General features: G+C 45.0%; 1 protein-coding gene across 1 annotated transcript in view; it reads right to left on the reverse strand.

Moving 5' to 3' along the window:
• Positions 1–14,932, reverse strand: part of LOC126199674 (uncharacterized) — a 439,743-nt gene that overhangs the window by 165,339 nt on the left and 259,472 nt on the right. The window contains exon 2 of the mRNA XM_049936602.1: positions 7,109–7,178. Coding sequence (XP_049792559.1) covers positions 7,109–7,178 — 70 coding nt within the window. The remainder of the gene's footprint in view (positions 1–7,108; positions 7,179–14,932) is intronic.

The following is a 14,932-nucleotide window of genomic DNA, read 5'->3' on the forward strand; positions in this document are numbered from 1 at the left end:
ACTGGGCCGCTGTGAGTAGATGCCTTTTAATTATAACCAGACGGTACAATGACTTCCAACAAGTAAGTAAAAATCACAACAGAAGGAACTTGGAGAAAAGTACTTCTGACGAATCCACTATATTCAGACCGGTTGTGTCCTCTGTGCGTCGTAAATTACTTAATGTTTGTTAGAAGGACGGCAGATAGTTTTATGAGAAGGAGAAGGATGGTGGTCTTGGTGAAATGGCGTCGAGGTTTTGTTTACTGGACAACTGCAGTGCAGGGCAGTTGATAGACTGGCAGCTGAGATGCAGGTTGAGGTGGATGTGTGGCTATGTGACTACATGTTGCTTGGTTGGTTGGCTGATTTGTGTGTGTGTGGGTGGGGGGGGGGAGGGGGGGACCAAACAGCGAGGTCATCGGTCCCATCGGGTTGGGGAAGGATGTGGAGGGAAGTCGGCCTTACCCTTTCGAAGGAACATCCCACCATTTGCCTTAAGCGATTTAGGGAAATCAGGAAAACCTAAATGAGGATGGCCGGACGCGTGATTTAACCGTCGTCCTCTCGAATGTGAGTCCAGTGTGCTAACCACTGCGCCCCCTCTTTCGGTGTGGCCACATGTTCCTCCTTCATTTTGATTGTGGCAAAAGGTTTTCGCCACAAAAATCTCCATTCAGAAGGTTCAGCCCATGTCAATCTACATAAAAGATTTTTGATAAAGAAATTCGCAAATTGAGAAGTTCTTTTATTTTATTTTCGCTACGAGTTTCGGCAAGCGAAAATATAATGAAAGAATTTTTCAGTTTGAACGACTGTTATTAACAACGTCAGTCAATGAATGAGTTGACAAAGGAATAACATTCGTTCCAAAGCTATCTGATGTCCATTACGTGAAGCTCCATGAATACAAAAGACCCACTGTGTAATGAGTGTAATCGTAAACTTCAACGTTCAAAATTCGTTACTACGGTATATTCGTACACAGTACCGCTGGCTGCGATTCGCACTTTTTGTCATAGAGCCTGGACAGGATGAGGAAGAGATTGATTTGATAGCAGACAATAAAGAGAAGTACATAAACTTTGGTGAGCAACTTAGTAACTTACGGAAGAGATTTTTTACTGCCCTTAGATTCACTACATCGCCACTGAACCTTCTGCCAACCTTCACAGCGTGCAGCATGTGCGGACAGCGTGCAGTGTGTGCGGTCTGGCCTGTCGCTCGGCTTTGCTCGGTTCTTCTCGGAACTGCCCGGCACAGCTCGGCATTTCATTCAGTACTGCGGTGCGACATCTTTGGTCGGCACAACTCCGTGAGTTCGGCAGAATCGTGGAGTCAGCCGGCGCTGATAACCCTTCGCCATTTGCTCGTAGTGCGAAGGACGTTCGCAGATCCAGCGGCAGTTTGCGCAAAAAGAGGCTGCGTAGCGATCTATAGTCACAATCCTTTAAAATGAATGGCAATGACAGAAGATGCGGATGAGAATTCTCAGTTCGCATAAGCGACGGGTACTGCGTATTTGCAATGAAACAACATTACAGTACCGTACAGAAAGAATTTAAGGATTTAGTTGACAACGGAAGAGCAAACGATTACAACAATCGACAGACAGGAATCATTTCTCTGTATATCAAGAAGAGCTTTATACTAAATTTGCAGACATGGAGAACGTGAAGAAATTGATGCTGCGAATAGTGAAATTTCAGATGTTGCATCCATTATTCCATTTTCAGTTGCAGTAGTTTTCAATGGAAGTGAAGGAAGAGTACGGAGACTTGGCGTTTTACTGCAGAGTACGTTGGTCATGTAAAGAGGCATGTCTGGAACGACTTTTCGATTTAAAACTCACTATTGTTGAATTTATGAAGGAAAAATGAGCGCAGGAACGAAAATTAGAACATCCGGAATGGATTTCAGACTTCACATTTTAAGTGGACTTAACTGCACAGTGCAGAAAAGACATTGCAAGGTAACTTCTTTCTGATTTGATAGGGATGTGTTTAAAAAGAAAATCACGTTGTAGAAGGGACACACATGATAAAGACAGTCCAGTGCCATAAGATCACTGGCGTTAAAGACAACACAAGGTTCAAAGAATTCATTGTGGCCTTGAAAGAATTACGATAGTTTTATGAAGGTTTTGAGGACACTGTAAATCCTACATCTCTTTCCAGCCTGTTTTCAAGACCATTTGCATTTAAGTTGGAAGCGCTCTTGGGCATGTGCAGATGTAACTGATTGACATAGAAGGTAATCCCAATTTTAATGACAAATCTTTTTACATTAAAACTGTCCAGGATATCAACATTGCTTTCTTCAAGCAGAGTTTCCAAGTCTCAATAATGAGGTTGCAAAAGTGCTACAATATTTCGATCAACATATTTGTGTAAAAGACTTTTTTCTATTATTCTCTGAAAATCACCGTGAATTATACGGCAGAGAGTACTTGGCGTTGTAGCATATACTTGGGTTTCTTCCCGTTCCTATTGCGTCCAGAGAGCGGGAAAAATGACTGCCCAAATGCCTCGGTTCGTGCTGTAATTAGTCTAATCTCTTCTTCATAGCCCCTATGGGGTCGATACGGTGGGATAAAGAATATCTCCAGAGTCTTCACCTAATACTGGCTCTGAGCACTATGGGACTCAACTGCTGTGGTCATAAGTCCCCTAGAACTTAGAACTACTTAAACCTAACTAACCTAAGGACAGCACACAACACCCAGCCATCACGAGGCAAAGAAAATCCCTGACCCCGCCGGGAATCGAACGCGGGAACCCGGGGGTGGGAAGCGAGAACGCTACCGCACGACCACGAGATGCGGGCACCTAATACTGGATCTCAAAGCTTTGTAAGTAGGCTCTCGTGGGATAACTGGCGTTCGTCTTCAAGCGTCTATCAGTCCAGGTTTTTCAACATACCCTTGACACTCTCCTGTAAGTCAAACAAATCTGTGACCATTCCAGCCGTCTTTCTTTGGAAGCGTTCAGTGTCGTCTGTTACCCTTATCCGTTATGGGCCGCACACAACTCAGCAGTATTGTAAGTCAGGATGCATAAGTAATTTCTACCCATTCGTCTTTTTAGAGTGACTGCACTTTTCTACTAACCTACCAGACGACAGAATCTGCCACCTGCCTTACCTCCAACCGAGTCTATGTGTCGTTTCCAGTTCATATCTTGAATACAACTGTGACTCACTGAAGTTGTAACCATAGGATACTAGTTTTCCGTGTATTGTGAAGTGTACAGTTTAACAAAAAATGGCTCTGAGCACTATGGGACTCAACTTCTGAGGTCATTAGTCCCCTAGAACTTAGAACTACTTAAACCTAACTAACCTAAGGACATCACACACATCCATGCCCGAGGCAGGATTCGAACCTGCGACCGTAGCGGTCTCGCGGTTCCAGACTGCAGCGCCTAGAACCGCACGGCCACTTCGGCCGGCTGCAATTTAACATTTCTGAACAATTAATCAAGTTGCCAACTTTGAACCACTTTGATACGTTATCAGGATCGGACAGTATATTTGAACAGCTGTTTCCGACAGTACTTCATTCACGATAACTGCATCATGTGCAGAACGACAAGTTACTATTAATATTGCTTGCCAGGTCATTAATATACAACATGAACAACACGAGTTACTACACACTTCCCCGAGGTTACTTCTACATCTCCCGATGACTCTCCATCTAAGATAACATACTGCATCCTCCCTACCAATAAATCATTAGTCTAGTCACAAACTTTGTTTGAGACCGAATATAATCTTACTTTTGTTAATAATCGTCGTCGTGGTACCGAGTCAGATGCTTTTAGAAATTCAAGAACTGGGATAAGCGCAAGTTGGCTTACCAATCATCGATGTTTTCAGAATTCATGCTGATCCATATGGAGGAGGTCATTCTGTTGGAGATATCTCATTACTGCGAACTTCACAAAACGAAAACACATAGTATCCTATGGCCACAATATCAGTGAGTCACAACTGGAATCGGCTAACTCCTACAAATACCTGGATGTAACACTTTGTAGCGATATGAAATGGAATAATCACATATGCTCAGTCGTGGGTAAAGCGGATGGTAGACTTCGGATTATTCGTAGAATACTGGGAAAATGCAATCAGTCTAGAAAGGAGATTGCTTAAAAATCACTCGTGCAATCCAATCTGGAATACTGCTCAAGTCTGCGCGACCCATGCCAAATAGGTCTAAAGGGGATATTGAACGTGTACGGAGAGGGGCAGCACAAATAGTCACAGGTCTGTTTGACACGTGGAAGAGTGTCACAGGTATGCTGAAGAAACTGAGGTGTGAGATTCTTGAAGATAGACGTAAACTGTCCCGAGAAAGCCTACGAGTACTCACAGAGTTTCAGAGAAGTAGCTGGAAGGTGTAGCAAAATATTGCAAATAAAATATTTTTCATTTTCACTGTGATTTTCATCTCGCGACGAATTTGACCTCGAAAAAAAGAAAAAAAAAGCCCTCGTAATAAAATTCAAGATCACTTAATTGCTGCCTCAGGTAGTTTTATTCTTATTCGTTTCTGCAGCGTCTATTTATCACACTCAAACTAGCGTAAGTCGCAGAGCCTTTGCAAAGCACGCCTTCCTCCTGGAGCTCTAACAACTCTCCTTCTCGGTGTGGGACTGGCTCTGACTTTTTGACTTCCTCTGCAACTCCTTGAGTGGGGGATGAAACCTGTCGGAATGATAAGCAGAAAGTGGTATTGGCTATATACGAGGTATAGGTTGAGAAATGATGTGCCCCCTGGTATTACAGGTAATTCTAAAATACTGCTGTTTGCTGATGACTCTAGCTTGGTAGTAAAGAATGTTGTGTGCAACATTGGCTCTCTTTCAAATAGTCCAGTTCGTGACTACGTTCATGGCTTTTCTAACACCCATTCCAACAAAACCCGACGATTTAATTTCACAGAATGGGCATATGATTAGTGAAACTGAACAGTTCAAATTTCCAGGTGTTCAGATAGACAGTAAACTGTCGTGGAAAGCCCACATTCAGGGCCTTGTTCAAACACTTAATGCTGCCATTTTTACTACTCGAACAGTATCTAATGTAAGTGATCGTTCGACACGAAAAGTAGTCTACTTTGCTTATTTTCATTCGCTTATGTCGCCCTGTGTTATATTTTGGGCAAACTCTTCCCATTCTCAAAGGATATTTTTGGTTCAGAAACGGGCAGTTCGGGCAATAAGTGGTGTAAGTTCGCCAACCTCTTGTCGACCCCTGTTCACTCGTCCGGGTACTCTGAGATTGGCGACTCAATATATACACTACTGGCCATTAAAATTGCTACACTACGAAGATGACGTTTTACAGACGCGAAATTTAACCGACAGGAAGAAGATGCTGTGATATTCAAATGACTAGCTTTTCGGAGCATTTACACAAGGTTGGCGCCGGTGGCGACACCTACGAGGTGCTGACATGAGCAAAGTTTCCAACCGATTTCTCACACACAAACAGCAGTTGACCGGCGTTGCCTGATGAAACGTTGCTGTGATGCCTAGTGTAAAGAGGAGAAATGCGTACCATCACGTTTCCTATTTTGATAAAGGTCGGATTGTAGCCTATCGCGATTGCGGTTAATCGTATCGCGACATTGCTGCTCGCATTGGTTGAGATCTAATGACTGTTAGTAGAATGTGGAATCGGTGGGTTCAGGAGGGTAATACGGAACGCCGTGCTGGATCACAACGGCCTCGTATCACTAGCAGTCGAGATGACAGGCACATCTTATCCGCATAGCTGTAACGGATCGTGCAGCCACGTCTCAATCCCTGAGTCAACAGATGGGGCCGTTTGCAAGACAACAACCATCTGCACGAACAGTTCGACGACGTTTGCAGCAGCATGGACTATCAGCTCGGAGACCATGGCTGCGGTTACCCTTCACGCTGCATCACAGACAGGCGCGCCTGCGATGGTGTACTCAACGACGAACCTGGGTGCACGAATACCAAAACGTCATTTTTTCGGATGAATCCAGTTACTGTTTACAGCATCATGATGGTCGCATCCGCGCTTGGCGACATCGCGGTGAACGCACATTGGAAGCGTGTATTCGTCATCGCCATACTGGCATATCACCCGGCGTGATGTTATGGGGTGCCATTGGTTACACGTCTCGGTCACCTCTTGTTCGCATTGACGGCACTTTGAACAGAGGACGTTACATTTCAGATGTGTTACGACCCGTGGCTCTACCCTTCATTCGATCCCTGCGAAACCCTACACTTCAGCAGGATAATGCACGACTGCATGTTGCAGGTCCTGTACGGGCCTTTCTGGATACAAAAAAGTTCGACTGCTGCCCTGGCCAGCACATTCTCCAGATCTCTCACCAACTGAAAACGTCTGGTCAATGGTGGCCTTGCAACTGGCTCGTCACAATATGCCAGTCACTACTCTTGTGAACTGTGGTATCGTGTTGGAGCGGCATGGGCAGCTGTACTGTACACTGCATCCAAGCTCTGTTTGACTCAATGCCCAGGCGTATCAAGGCCATTATTACGGCCAGAGGTGGTTGTTCTGGGTACTGATTTCTCTGGACCTATGCACCCAAATTGCTTGAAAATGTAATCACATGTCAGTTCTAATATAATATATATGTCCAATGAATACCCGTTTATCATTTGCATTTCTTCTTGGTGTAGCAATTTTAATGGCCAGTAGCGAATATTCTTTACTGTCGTTTCATGTTAACAATATCAACTCATTCCCAAGAATTAGCAGCTTTCTGTGCATAAATGTAGGCAGTATACCTCTGCATCCTTTTCAGTAATCTATTACAACAGTTAAAAAATCTTAGCACTAATCCACGTGCTTTCAAAGCAAAACTGAAGAGTTTCCTCAATGGTCACTTCTATTCTGTCGAGAAGTTCCTTAAAAAATTAAGCTGATACCTGTGTTACATTGTTGACTGCGTTATATAAAGTTATAGCTTATCTTTTTTTTTATTCATAATAATTTTATTTTGTTTGTATTTACGTTCCATGACCTTAGAGATTGGCTCCTCGATTTGGTCCTATGGAACCAGACGTGTAACAAAAAAAAAATTCATTAAAATAAATAAATGAATAGAAAGGGGACTCACCTGCGGGCCATGGCAGCCGGCTTGGAGAGTGGCGGCTGCTTGCCAGCGCCCGCCTCCAGGCTGTCCGCCTCTGCAACACAGAAACAGGGGGCGGTGAGGGGCGAGGGCCGGCCGTGCAGTGCAGTGCAGGCAGAGCAAATCACTGACAACTGCGGCGTGATAAACCTAACTCCAGTGCCGACAAGGTGCTACTGTAGACGACTGTTCCAGATTTTCACTCACCGAAAGACACGTTTCTACAGACTAGAAAGTCAAACTAGCATTCAAAAACAGGAAGTAGGAGTAATTCACTGAATTACAGACCCTTATCACCGAACTCGATTTGTAGCAAGGTTTTGGAACATATACTGTGTTCGCACATCGTGAATTACCCCGAAGAAAACGATATATTAACTAACAGCTAACACTGATTCATAAAATATTGTTGTAGTGAAACACAGTTAGCTCTTTATTCTAACGAAACTAATGAGTGCTGTTGACAGTGGATGTCAAACTGATTCCATATTTTTATACACTAAAGAGCCAAAGAAACTGGTACACCTGCCTAATATCGTGTAGGGCATCGATGAGCACGCAAAAGTGCCGCAACACGACGTGGAATGGACTCGACTAAGTCTGAGATAGTGCTGGAGGGAACTGACATTATGAATCCTGCAGGGCTGTCCGTAAATCCGTAAGAGTACGAAGGGGTGGAGATCTCTTCTGAACAGCATGGTGCAAGGCATCCGAGATACGCTAAATAATGTTCATGTCTGGGAATTTGGTGGCCAGCGGAAGTGCTTAAACTCAGAAGAGAGTTCCTGAGGCCACTCTGTAGCAGTTCTGGACCTGTGGGGTGTCGCATTGTCCTGCTGGAACTGCCCAAGCCCGTCGGAGTGCACAATGAACATGAATGGATGCAGATGATCAGACAAGATGCTTACAAACGTGTCACCTGTCAGAGTCTTATCTAGACGTATCAGGGGTCCCATATCACTCCAGCTGCACACGTCCCACCCCAATTACATGGCCTCAACCAGCTAGAACAGTCCTCTGCTGACATGCAGGATCAATGGATTCACGAGGTTGTCTCCATACCCGTACATGTCCATCCACTCGGTACAATTTGAAACGAGACTCGTCCGACCAGGCAACATGTTTCCAGTTATTAACAGTCCAATGTCGGTGTTGCCTGGCGCAGGCGAGGCGTAAAGGTTTGTGTCGTGCCGTCTTCAAGGGTACATGAGTACATTTCGATGATGTTTCGTCGAATGGTTCACACGCTGACACTTGTTGATGGCCCAACATTGAAATCTCCAGCAAATTGCTGCTCAGAATCCTCTTCCGACACGGTGAACGATTCTCTTCAGTCGTCATTGGTCCCTTACTTGCAGGATCTTTTCCCGGTCGCAGTGATGTTGGAAATATGATGTTTTACCGGATTCCTGATATCCATGGTACATTCGTAAAATGGTCGTACGGAAAAATCCCCACTTCATCGCTACCTCGGAGATGCTGTGTCCCATCGCTAGTGCGCCGACTGTAGCAATACGTTCAGACTCACTTAAATCTTGATAACCTGCCATTGCAAGCAACAGTAACCGATCTACCAATTGCGCCTGACACATGTTCTCTTATGTAGGCGTTGCCGACCGTAGCGCTGTATTCTGCCTATTTACAGGGTGTTTCAAAAATGACCGGTATATTTGAAACGGCAATAAAAACTAAACGAGCAGCGATAGAAATACGCCGTTTGTTGCAATATGCTTGGGACAACAGTACATTTTCAGGCAGACAAACTTTCGAAATTACAGTAGTTACAATTTTCAACAACAGATGGCGCTGCGGTCTGGGAAACTCTATAGTACGATATTTTCCACGTATCCACCATGCGTAGCAATAATATGGCGTAGTCTCTGAATGAAATTACCCGAAACCTTTGACAACGTGTCTGGCGGAATGGCTTCACATGCAGATGAGATGTACTGCTTCAGCTGTTCAATTGTTTCTGGATTCTGGCGGTACACCTGGTCTTTCAAGTGTCCCCACAGAAAGAAGTCACAGGGGTTCATGTCTGGCGAATAGGGAGGCCAATCCACGCCGCCTCCTGTATGTTTCGGATAGCCCAAAGCAATCACACGATCATCGAAATATTCATTCAGGAAATTAAAGACGTCGGCCGTGCGATGTGGCCGGGCACCATCTTGCATAAACCACGAGGTGTTCGCAGTGTCGTCTAAGGCAGTTTGTACCGCCACAAATTCACGAAGAATGTCCAGATAGCGTGATGCAGTAATCGTTTGGGATCTGAAAAATGGGCCAATGATTCCTTTGGAAGACATGGCGGCCCAGACCAGTACTTTTTGAGGATGCAGGGACGATGGGACTGCAACATGGAGCTTTTCGGTTCCCCATATGCGCCAGTTCTGTTTATTGACGAAGCCGTCCAGGTAAAAATAAGCTTCGTCAGTAAACCAAATGCTGCCCACATGCATATCGCCGTCATCAATCCTGTGCACTATATCGTTAGTGAATGTCTCTCGTGCAGCAATGGTAGCGGCGCTGAGGGGTTGCCGCGTTTGAATTTTGTATGGATAGAGGTGTAAACTCTGGCGCATGAGACGATATGTGGACGTTGGCGTCATTTGGACCGCAGCTGCAACACGGCGAACGGAAACCCGAGGCCGCTGTTGGATCACCTGCTGCACTAGCTGCGCGTTGCCCTCTGTGGTTGCCGTACGCGGTCGCCCTACCTTTCCAGCACGTTCATCCGTCACGTTCCCAGTCCGTTGAAATTTTTCAAACAGATCCTTTATTGTATCGCTTTTCGGTCCTTTGGTTACATTAAACCTCCGTTGAAAACTTCGTCTTGTTGCAACAACACTGTGTTCTAGGCGGTGGAATTCCAACACCAGAAAAATCCTCTGTTCTAAGGAATAAACCATGTTGTCTACAGCACACTTGCACGTTGTGAACAGCACACGCTTACAGCAGAAAGACGACGTACAGAATGGCGCACCCACAGACTGCGTTGTCTTCTATATCTTTCACATCACTTGCAGCGCCATCTGTTGTTGAAAATTGTAACTACTGTAATTTCGAAAGTTTGTCCGCCTGAAAATGTACTGTTGTCCCAAGCATATTGCAACAAACGGTGTATTTCTATCGCTGCTCGTTTAGTTTTTATTGCCGTTTCAAATATAGCGGTCATTTTTGAAACAACCTGTACTTGTCTATGTATTTGAATATGCATGCCTATATCAGTTTCTTTGGCGCTTCAGCGTGTTTCCAGAAGGCTTTTGACACGGTTCCTCGTAAGCGACTTCTAATCAAATTGGTTGTGTATGAAGTATTGTCTCAGCTGTCCATCTGGATTCGTGAGTTCCTGTAAGGAAGGTCACAGTGCTTAATAACTGATGTAAAGTCGTCAAGTAAAACAGAAGTAATATCTGGCAGACGGCCCGGTTAGCCGTGCGGTCTAACGCAATGCTTTCCGGGAGGGAAGTGATCCGTCCGGCGGATTAGTGTCGAGATTCGGTGTGCCGGCCAGTCTGTGGATGGTTTTTAAGGCGGTTTTCCATTTGCCTCGGCGAATGCGGGCTGGTTCCCCTTATTCTGCCTCACTTACACTGTGTCGGCCATTGATGCGCAAACGCTTTCTCCACGTACGCGTACACAATAATTACCACGCAAACATTGGGGTTACACTCGTCTGGTGTGTGACGTTCCCGGTGGCGGGGGGTCCACTGGGGGCCGAACCGCACAATACCCCTGGGTTCGGTGTGGGGTGGCGGCGGGGTGAGTGGACTGCTGTAACCTGTTGTGGGGTTGCGAACGACTGAGGGCTACGGCGGGGACGAAGCCTCTCCGTCGTTTCTAGGTCCCCAGTTGCACACAATACGATGCAATATGTGGCATTCCCCCAAGGAAGTTTTACAGTCTCTGCTGTCTCTGGTCTACATAAATGGTTTAGAACCCAATCTGAGCAGGCCTCATATTGTTTGCAGATGATGCTGTCATTTAACATCTTGTAAAGTCTTCAGACGCTCGAAAGAAATTCCGTATTATTTAGGCAAGATATCTGTATGGTGGAACTGACTGTAAAACTGTAAAGAATAGGTTTGAAGTCATCCACGTGAGTACTAAAAGAATTACGCTGAATTTCGGTTATACGATAAAGAACACAAATCTAAATGCCGTGAACTCGACGAAAAACTTAGGGATTACATTTAGGAATAACTTAAATTGAAACGATCACATAGATAATGTTGTGAGGAACGCGGATCAAGACTGCCATGTACTGGCGGTACGCTTAGAAAATGCAACAGCTCTACTGAGGAGAGTGCTTAAATTACGCTTGTCTGTCTTCTTCTAGAGTATTCCTGCACAGTATGGGATCCACACCAGATGGAATTTACGGAGGACATGGATAAAGTACAATAAGGGCAGCTCGTTTCGTATTATTGCGAAATATTGGAGAGAATGCCACAGATATGATATGCGAATTTGGGTGGCAATCATTAAAAGAAAGGTGTTTTTCGTTGCGGCAGGACCTTCTCCAATATTTATATCACCAATTTTCTCCTACGAATGCGAAGATATTTTTTTAGCGCCCACCTACATAGGAAGAAATGATCGTCATAATAAAGTAACAGTCTGGAACCGCGCGACCGCTACGGTCGCAGGTTCGAATCCTGCCTCGGGCATGGATGTGTGTGATGTCCTTAGGTTAGTTAGGTTTAAGTAGTTCTAAGTTCTAGGGGACTGATGACCTAAGATGTTAAGTCCCATAGTCCTTAGAGCCAATAAAGTAAGAGCTCACATAGAAAGATGTAAGTGTTCGTTTTTCCCGCGTGTCTTCGTGAATGCAACGATATAGAGCCCTCTCCCGGAAGTTACGTGTGAATTGCGGAGTAATGAGAAACAATTTAGTTTGTCAATAATAAACCTCTCTCCAGCTCAATAACAACCTATAAAGTAGTGACAAAAGAGATTAAGAACACTATAAATGCACGTTTCTGTTAAGGTTCGCAGCTATTTTGAATTCTGAACCGCCATTGTACCCAGGAATCAGCAAAATTATCCGTGGAAAACGAAACAACCAAAATCCCAAGATACACTGAGGGATAGCGACATCCACATGTAAAGATGGCGGCAGTATCGCTTACACAAGGTATAAAAAGGTAGTTGCATTGGCGGAGCTGTCATTCATGTGAGAGGTTTAGTAGAATCACAGACAACCATTGCCATAAATTTGTGAGAGCTCTGTTATGAATAAAAGCCTGCAGTCAGATTTGGGGGGGGGGGGGGGGGAACGCCACCTCTCGCTTCTCCCTCCCCCTCCCCTCTCGGTGAACGCCCGTGGTGGCTAAAGATCTTCATGTGTGTAGTCTGTGCGAATAATTATTTTCTATTTTTTCTTAAATATTTGAAGAAAATGGGCCTTTTTTATTTAATATTCGACTGCAAAGTAAATCGAAGAATGTTTAGAGTGAACGATTTTTTAATATTTAGGAGAGCTTCGCCGCATTGGTGCATATGTCAAAGACTAATTTTGTTGCTGCCTGTTGGCGGGGCTAGAAAGGCAGTCGGCGAGTGAAAAAGAATGTGAATAAGAGCATTCTAACAGGACGCTCCTGTCTCACCAGGTGGGGGTGTTAAAAAACGTGATAAACGTGGTCTCCTGTGTTCTGCACGACGCGTAAGTCACCCAGACAGTTACCCAGCCTACATTCATGGAATATTTGAGAATGAGACCACTTGCGACCTCCAACGGACTTTAGATATAATTTCAAACCGTTACGAAACGTCTTCTCGCTGACAGCCTCCACAAAATAATGAAAGAAAAAAAGCTGCAATAAACGGTGTTTTTTATTATCCTTTAGCATGGTTTAAACGGATTTAAATCCGTGTTCATCAGAAGGACAAGAAACATACTTCATGTTGTGTCTAGACAAGACAGCCTAGACACAATGAGAGGAAGCCGAAAGGCACGCGCTTAAACTCACGCAGGCTGGCGTGAGGTCTGAAACAGGATACGTAATGAATGCTATAAAGAAAAGTACGTAGCTTCTGGAATACTTAACTTTAATCCACATTTGTAGAACATCTCTCGTTACGGTACATGCTTCATAATATTAATTATCAATTGAATACGGCGCCTTGCTAGGTCGTAGCAAATGTAGCTGAAGGCTATGCTAACTATCGTCTCGGCAAATGAGAGCGTAGTTGTCAGTGATTCATCTCAGGCAAAGTCGGCTGTACAACTGGGGCGAGTGCCAGGACGTCTCTCTAGACCTGCCGTGTGGTGGCGCTCGGTCTGCAATTACTGACAGTGGCGACACGCGGGTCCGGCGTATACTAATGGACCGCGGCCGATTTAAAGGCTACCACCTAGCAGGTGTGGTGTCTGGCGGTGACACCACACTTCACATTAGCAATTAGTCAGTAAAGCTGTCTCCACATGAAATGTGTCGACAACGGTCTCTACTTCTTTTGCGTATTAGTGTTCTAAGGTTCTGACACGGGCGCGTTTGACCTCAGTTGTTTTTGCGCCCTACAACAATACAAACGGTCTGTACACCGATAAGTAAAAGTTAAGGACCCTAGAATCAAGGGCTTGTCACATCAGTAAAAACAATGTCTAAAAATAACAGACTATATTAATAGCTACATGCCGGCATGACTTTTCAATTTATTACTTCTTCTCTCTCAACTCTATGCACAACACATTTTGCAAACAGTATCCAATCCACCTTGAGTGAACCTGCCAAATTATATCGTTGTAGCCGGCCGCGGTGCCCGAGCGGTTCTAGGCGCTTCAGTCCGGAACTGCGCACCTGCTACAGTCGCAGGTTCGAATTCTGCCTGGGGCATGGATGTGTGTGATGTACTTAGGTTAGTTAGGTTTAAGTAGTTCTAAGTTCTAGGGGACTGATGACCTCAGAGATGTTAATTCCCATAGTGCTCAAAGCCATTTGAACCATTTATATCGTTGTACGAGGCATACATCGGGAGATGTAACTTTTTTTGCAAGCAGTATCCACATCCATCACTGAATGAACCTGCCAAATTATATCGTTGTACGACACATTTATCGGTAGATATGACGTTTCGTACGTGGGAGTTCGATCATTTAAAAACCAGCGGTGAAGGTGTTTGCTGGTTGAACGCTAGTCTACACTTCCCAAGCAGTGGTATGCTGGTTCATCTCGTTCTGCGCCACTTGCACGATGTTACGGTGCCTACGTTTGTAAGAAGTACGATGGAATGTTCCTTCGGACATATATTCATGTCTGAAGGAACATGCACTGCAGTGACTGCAGCCGTTATGAAATACAGGAAATGTATTCACATTTGCGAATACGGGCAACCTACAACTGCACAAGGGAATAAGGACAGTGACAGTTAATGCCGGTCTGGGACCTGAGCCCGAATTTTACGCTTGTCGCGGGCTCTCGCATTAATAGTTTCGGCTATCTGTGCACAATTCACTGCCAGACTCAAACTAGCATATGTCGTCGACCAAGGGTCATTAACCTGCAGTCGTACACTTACTGTAATTCGCGTACAGGGGAGGCATTTAATTGAAAGTCTCTAGCGTGGTATCGGCGCTGCGCGGGATTAAAAAATGGTTCAAATGGCTCTGAGCACTACGGGACTTAACATCTATGGTCATCAGTCCCCTACAACTTAGAACTACTTACACCTAGCTAACCTAAGGACATCACACAACACCCAGTCATCACGAGGCAGAGAAAATCCCTGACCCCACCGGGAATCGAACCCGGGAACCCAGGCGCGGGAAGCGAGAACGCTACCGCATGACGACGAGCTGCGGACGCG

The sequence above is a fragment of the Schistocerca nitens genome, chromosome 8 (assembly GCF_023898315.1).
Source record: "Schistocerca nitens isolate TAMUIC-IGC-003100 chromosome 8, iqSchNite1.1, whole genome shotgun sequence".
NCBI lineage: Eukaryota > Metazoa > Arthropoda > Insecta > Orthoptera > Acrididae > Schistocerca > Schistocerca nitens.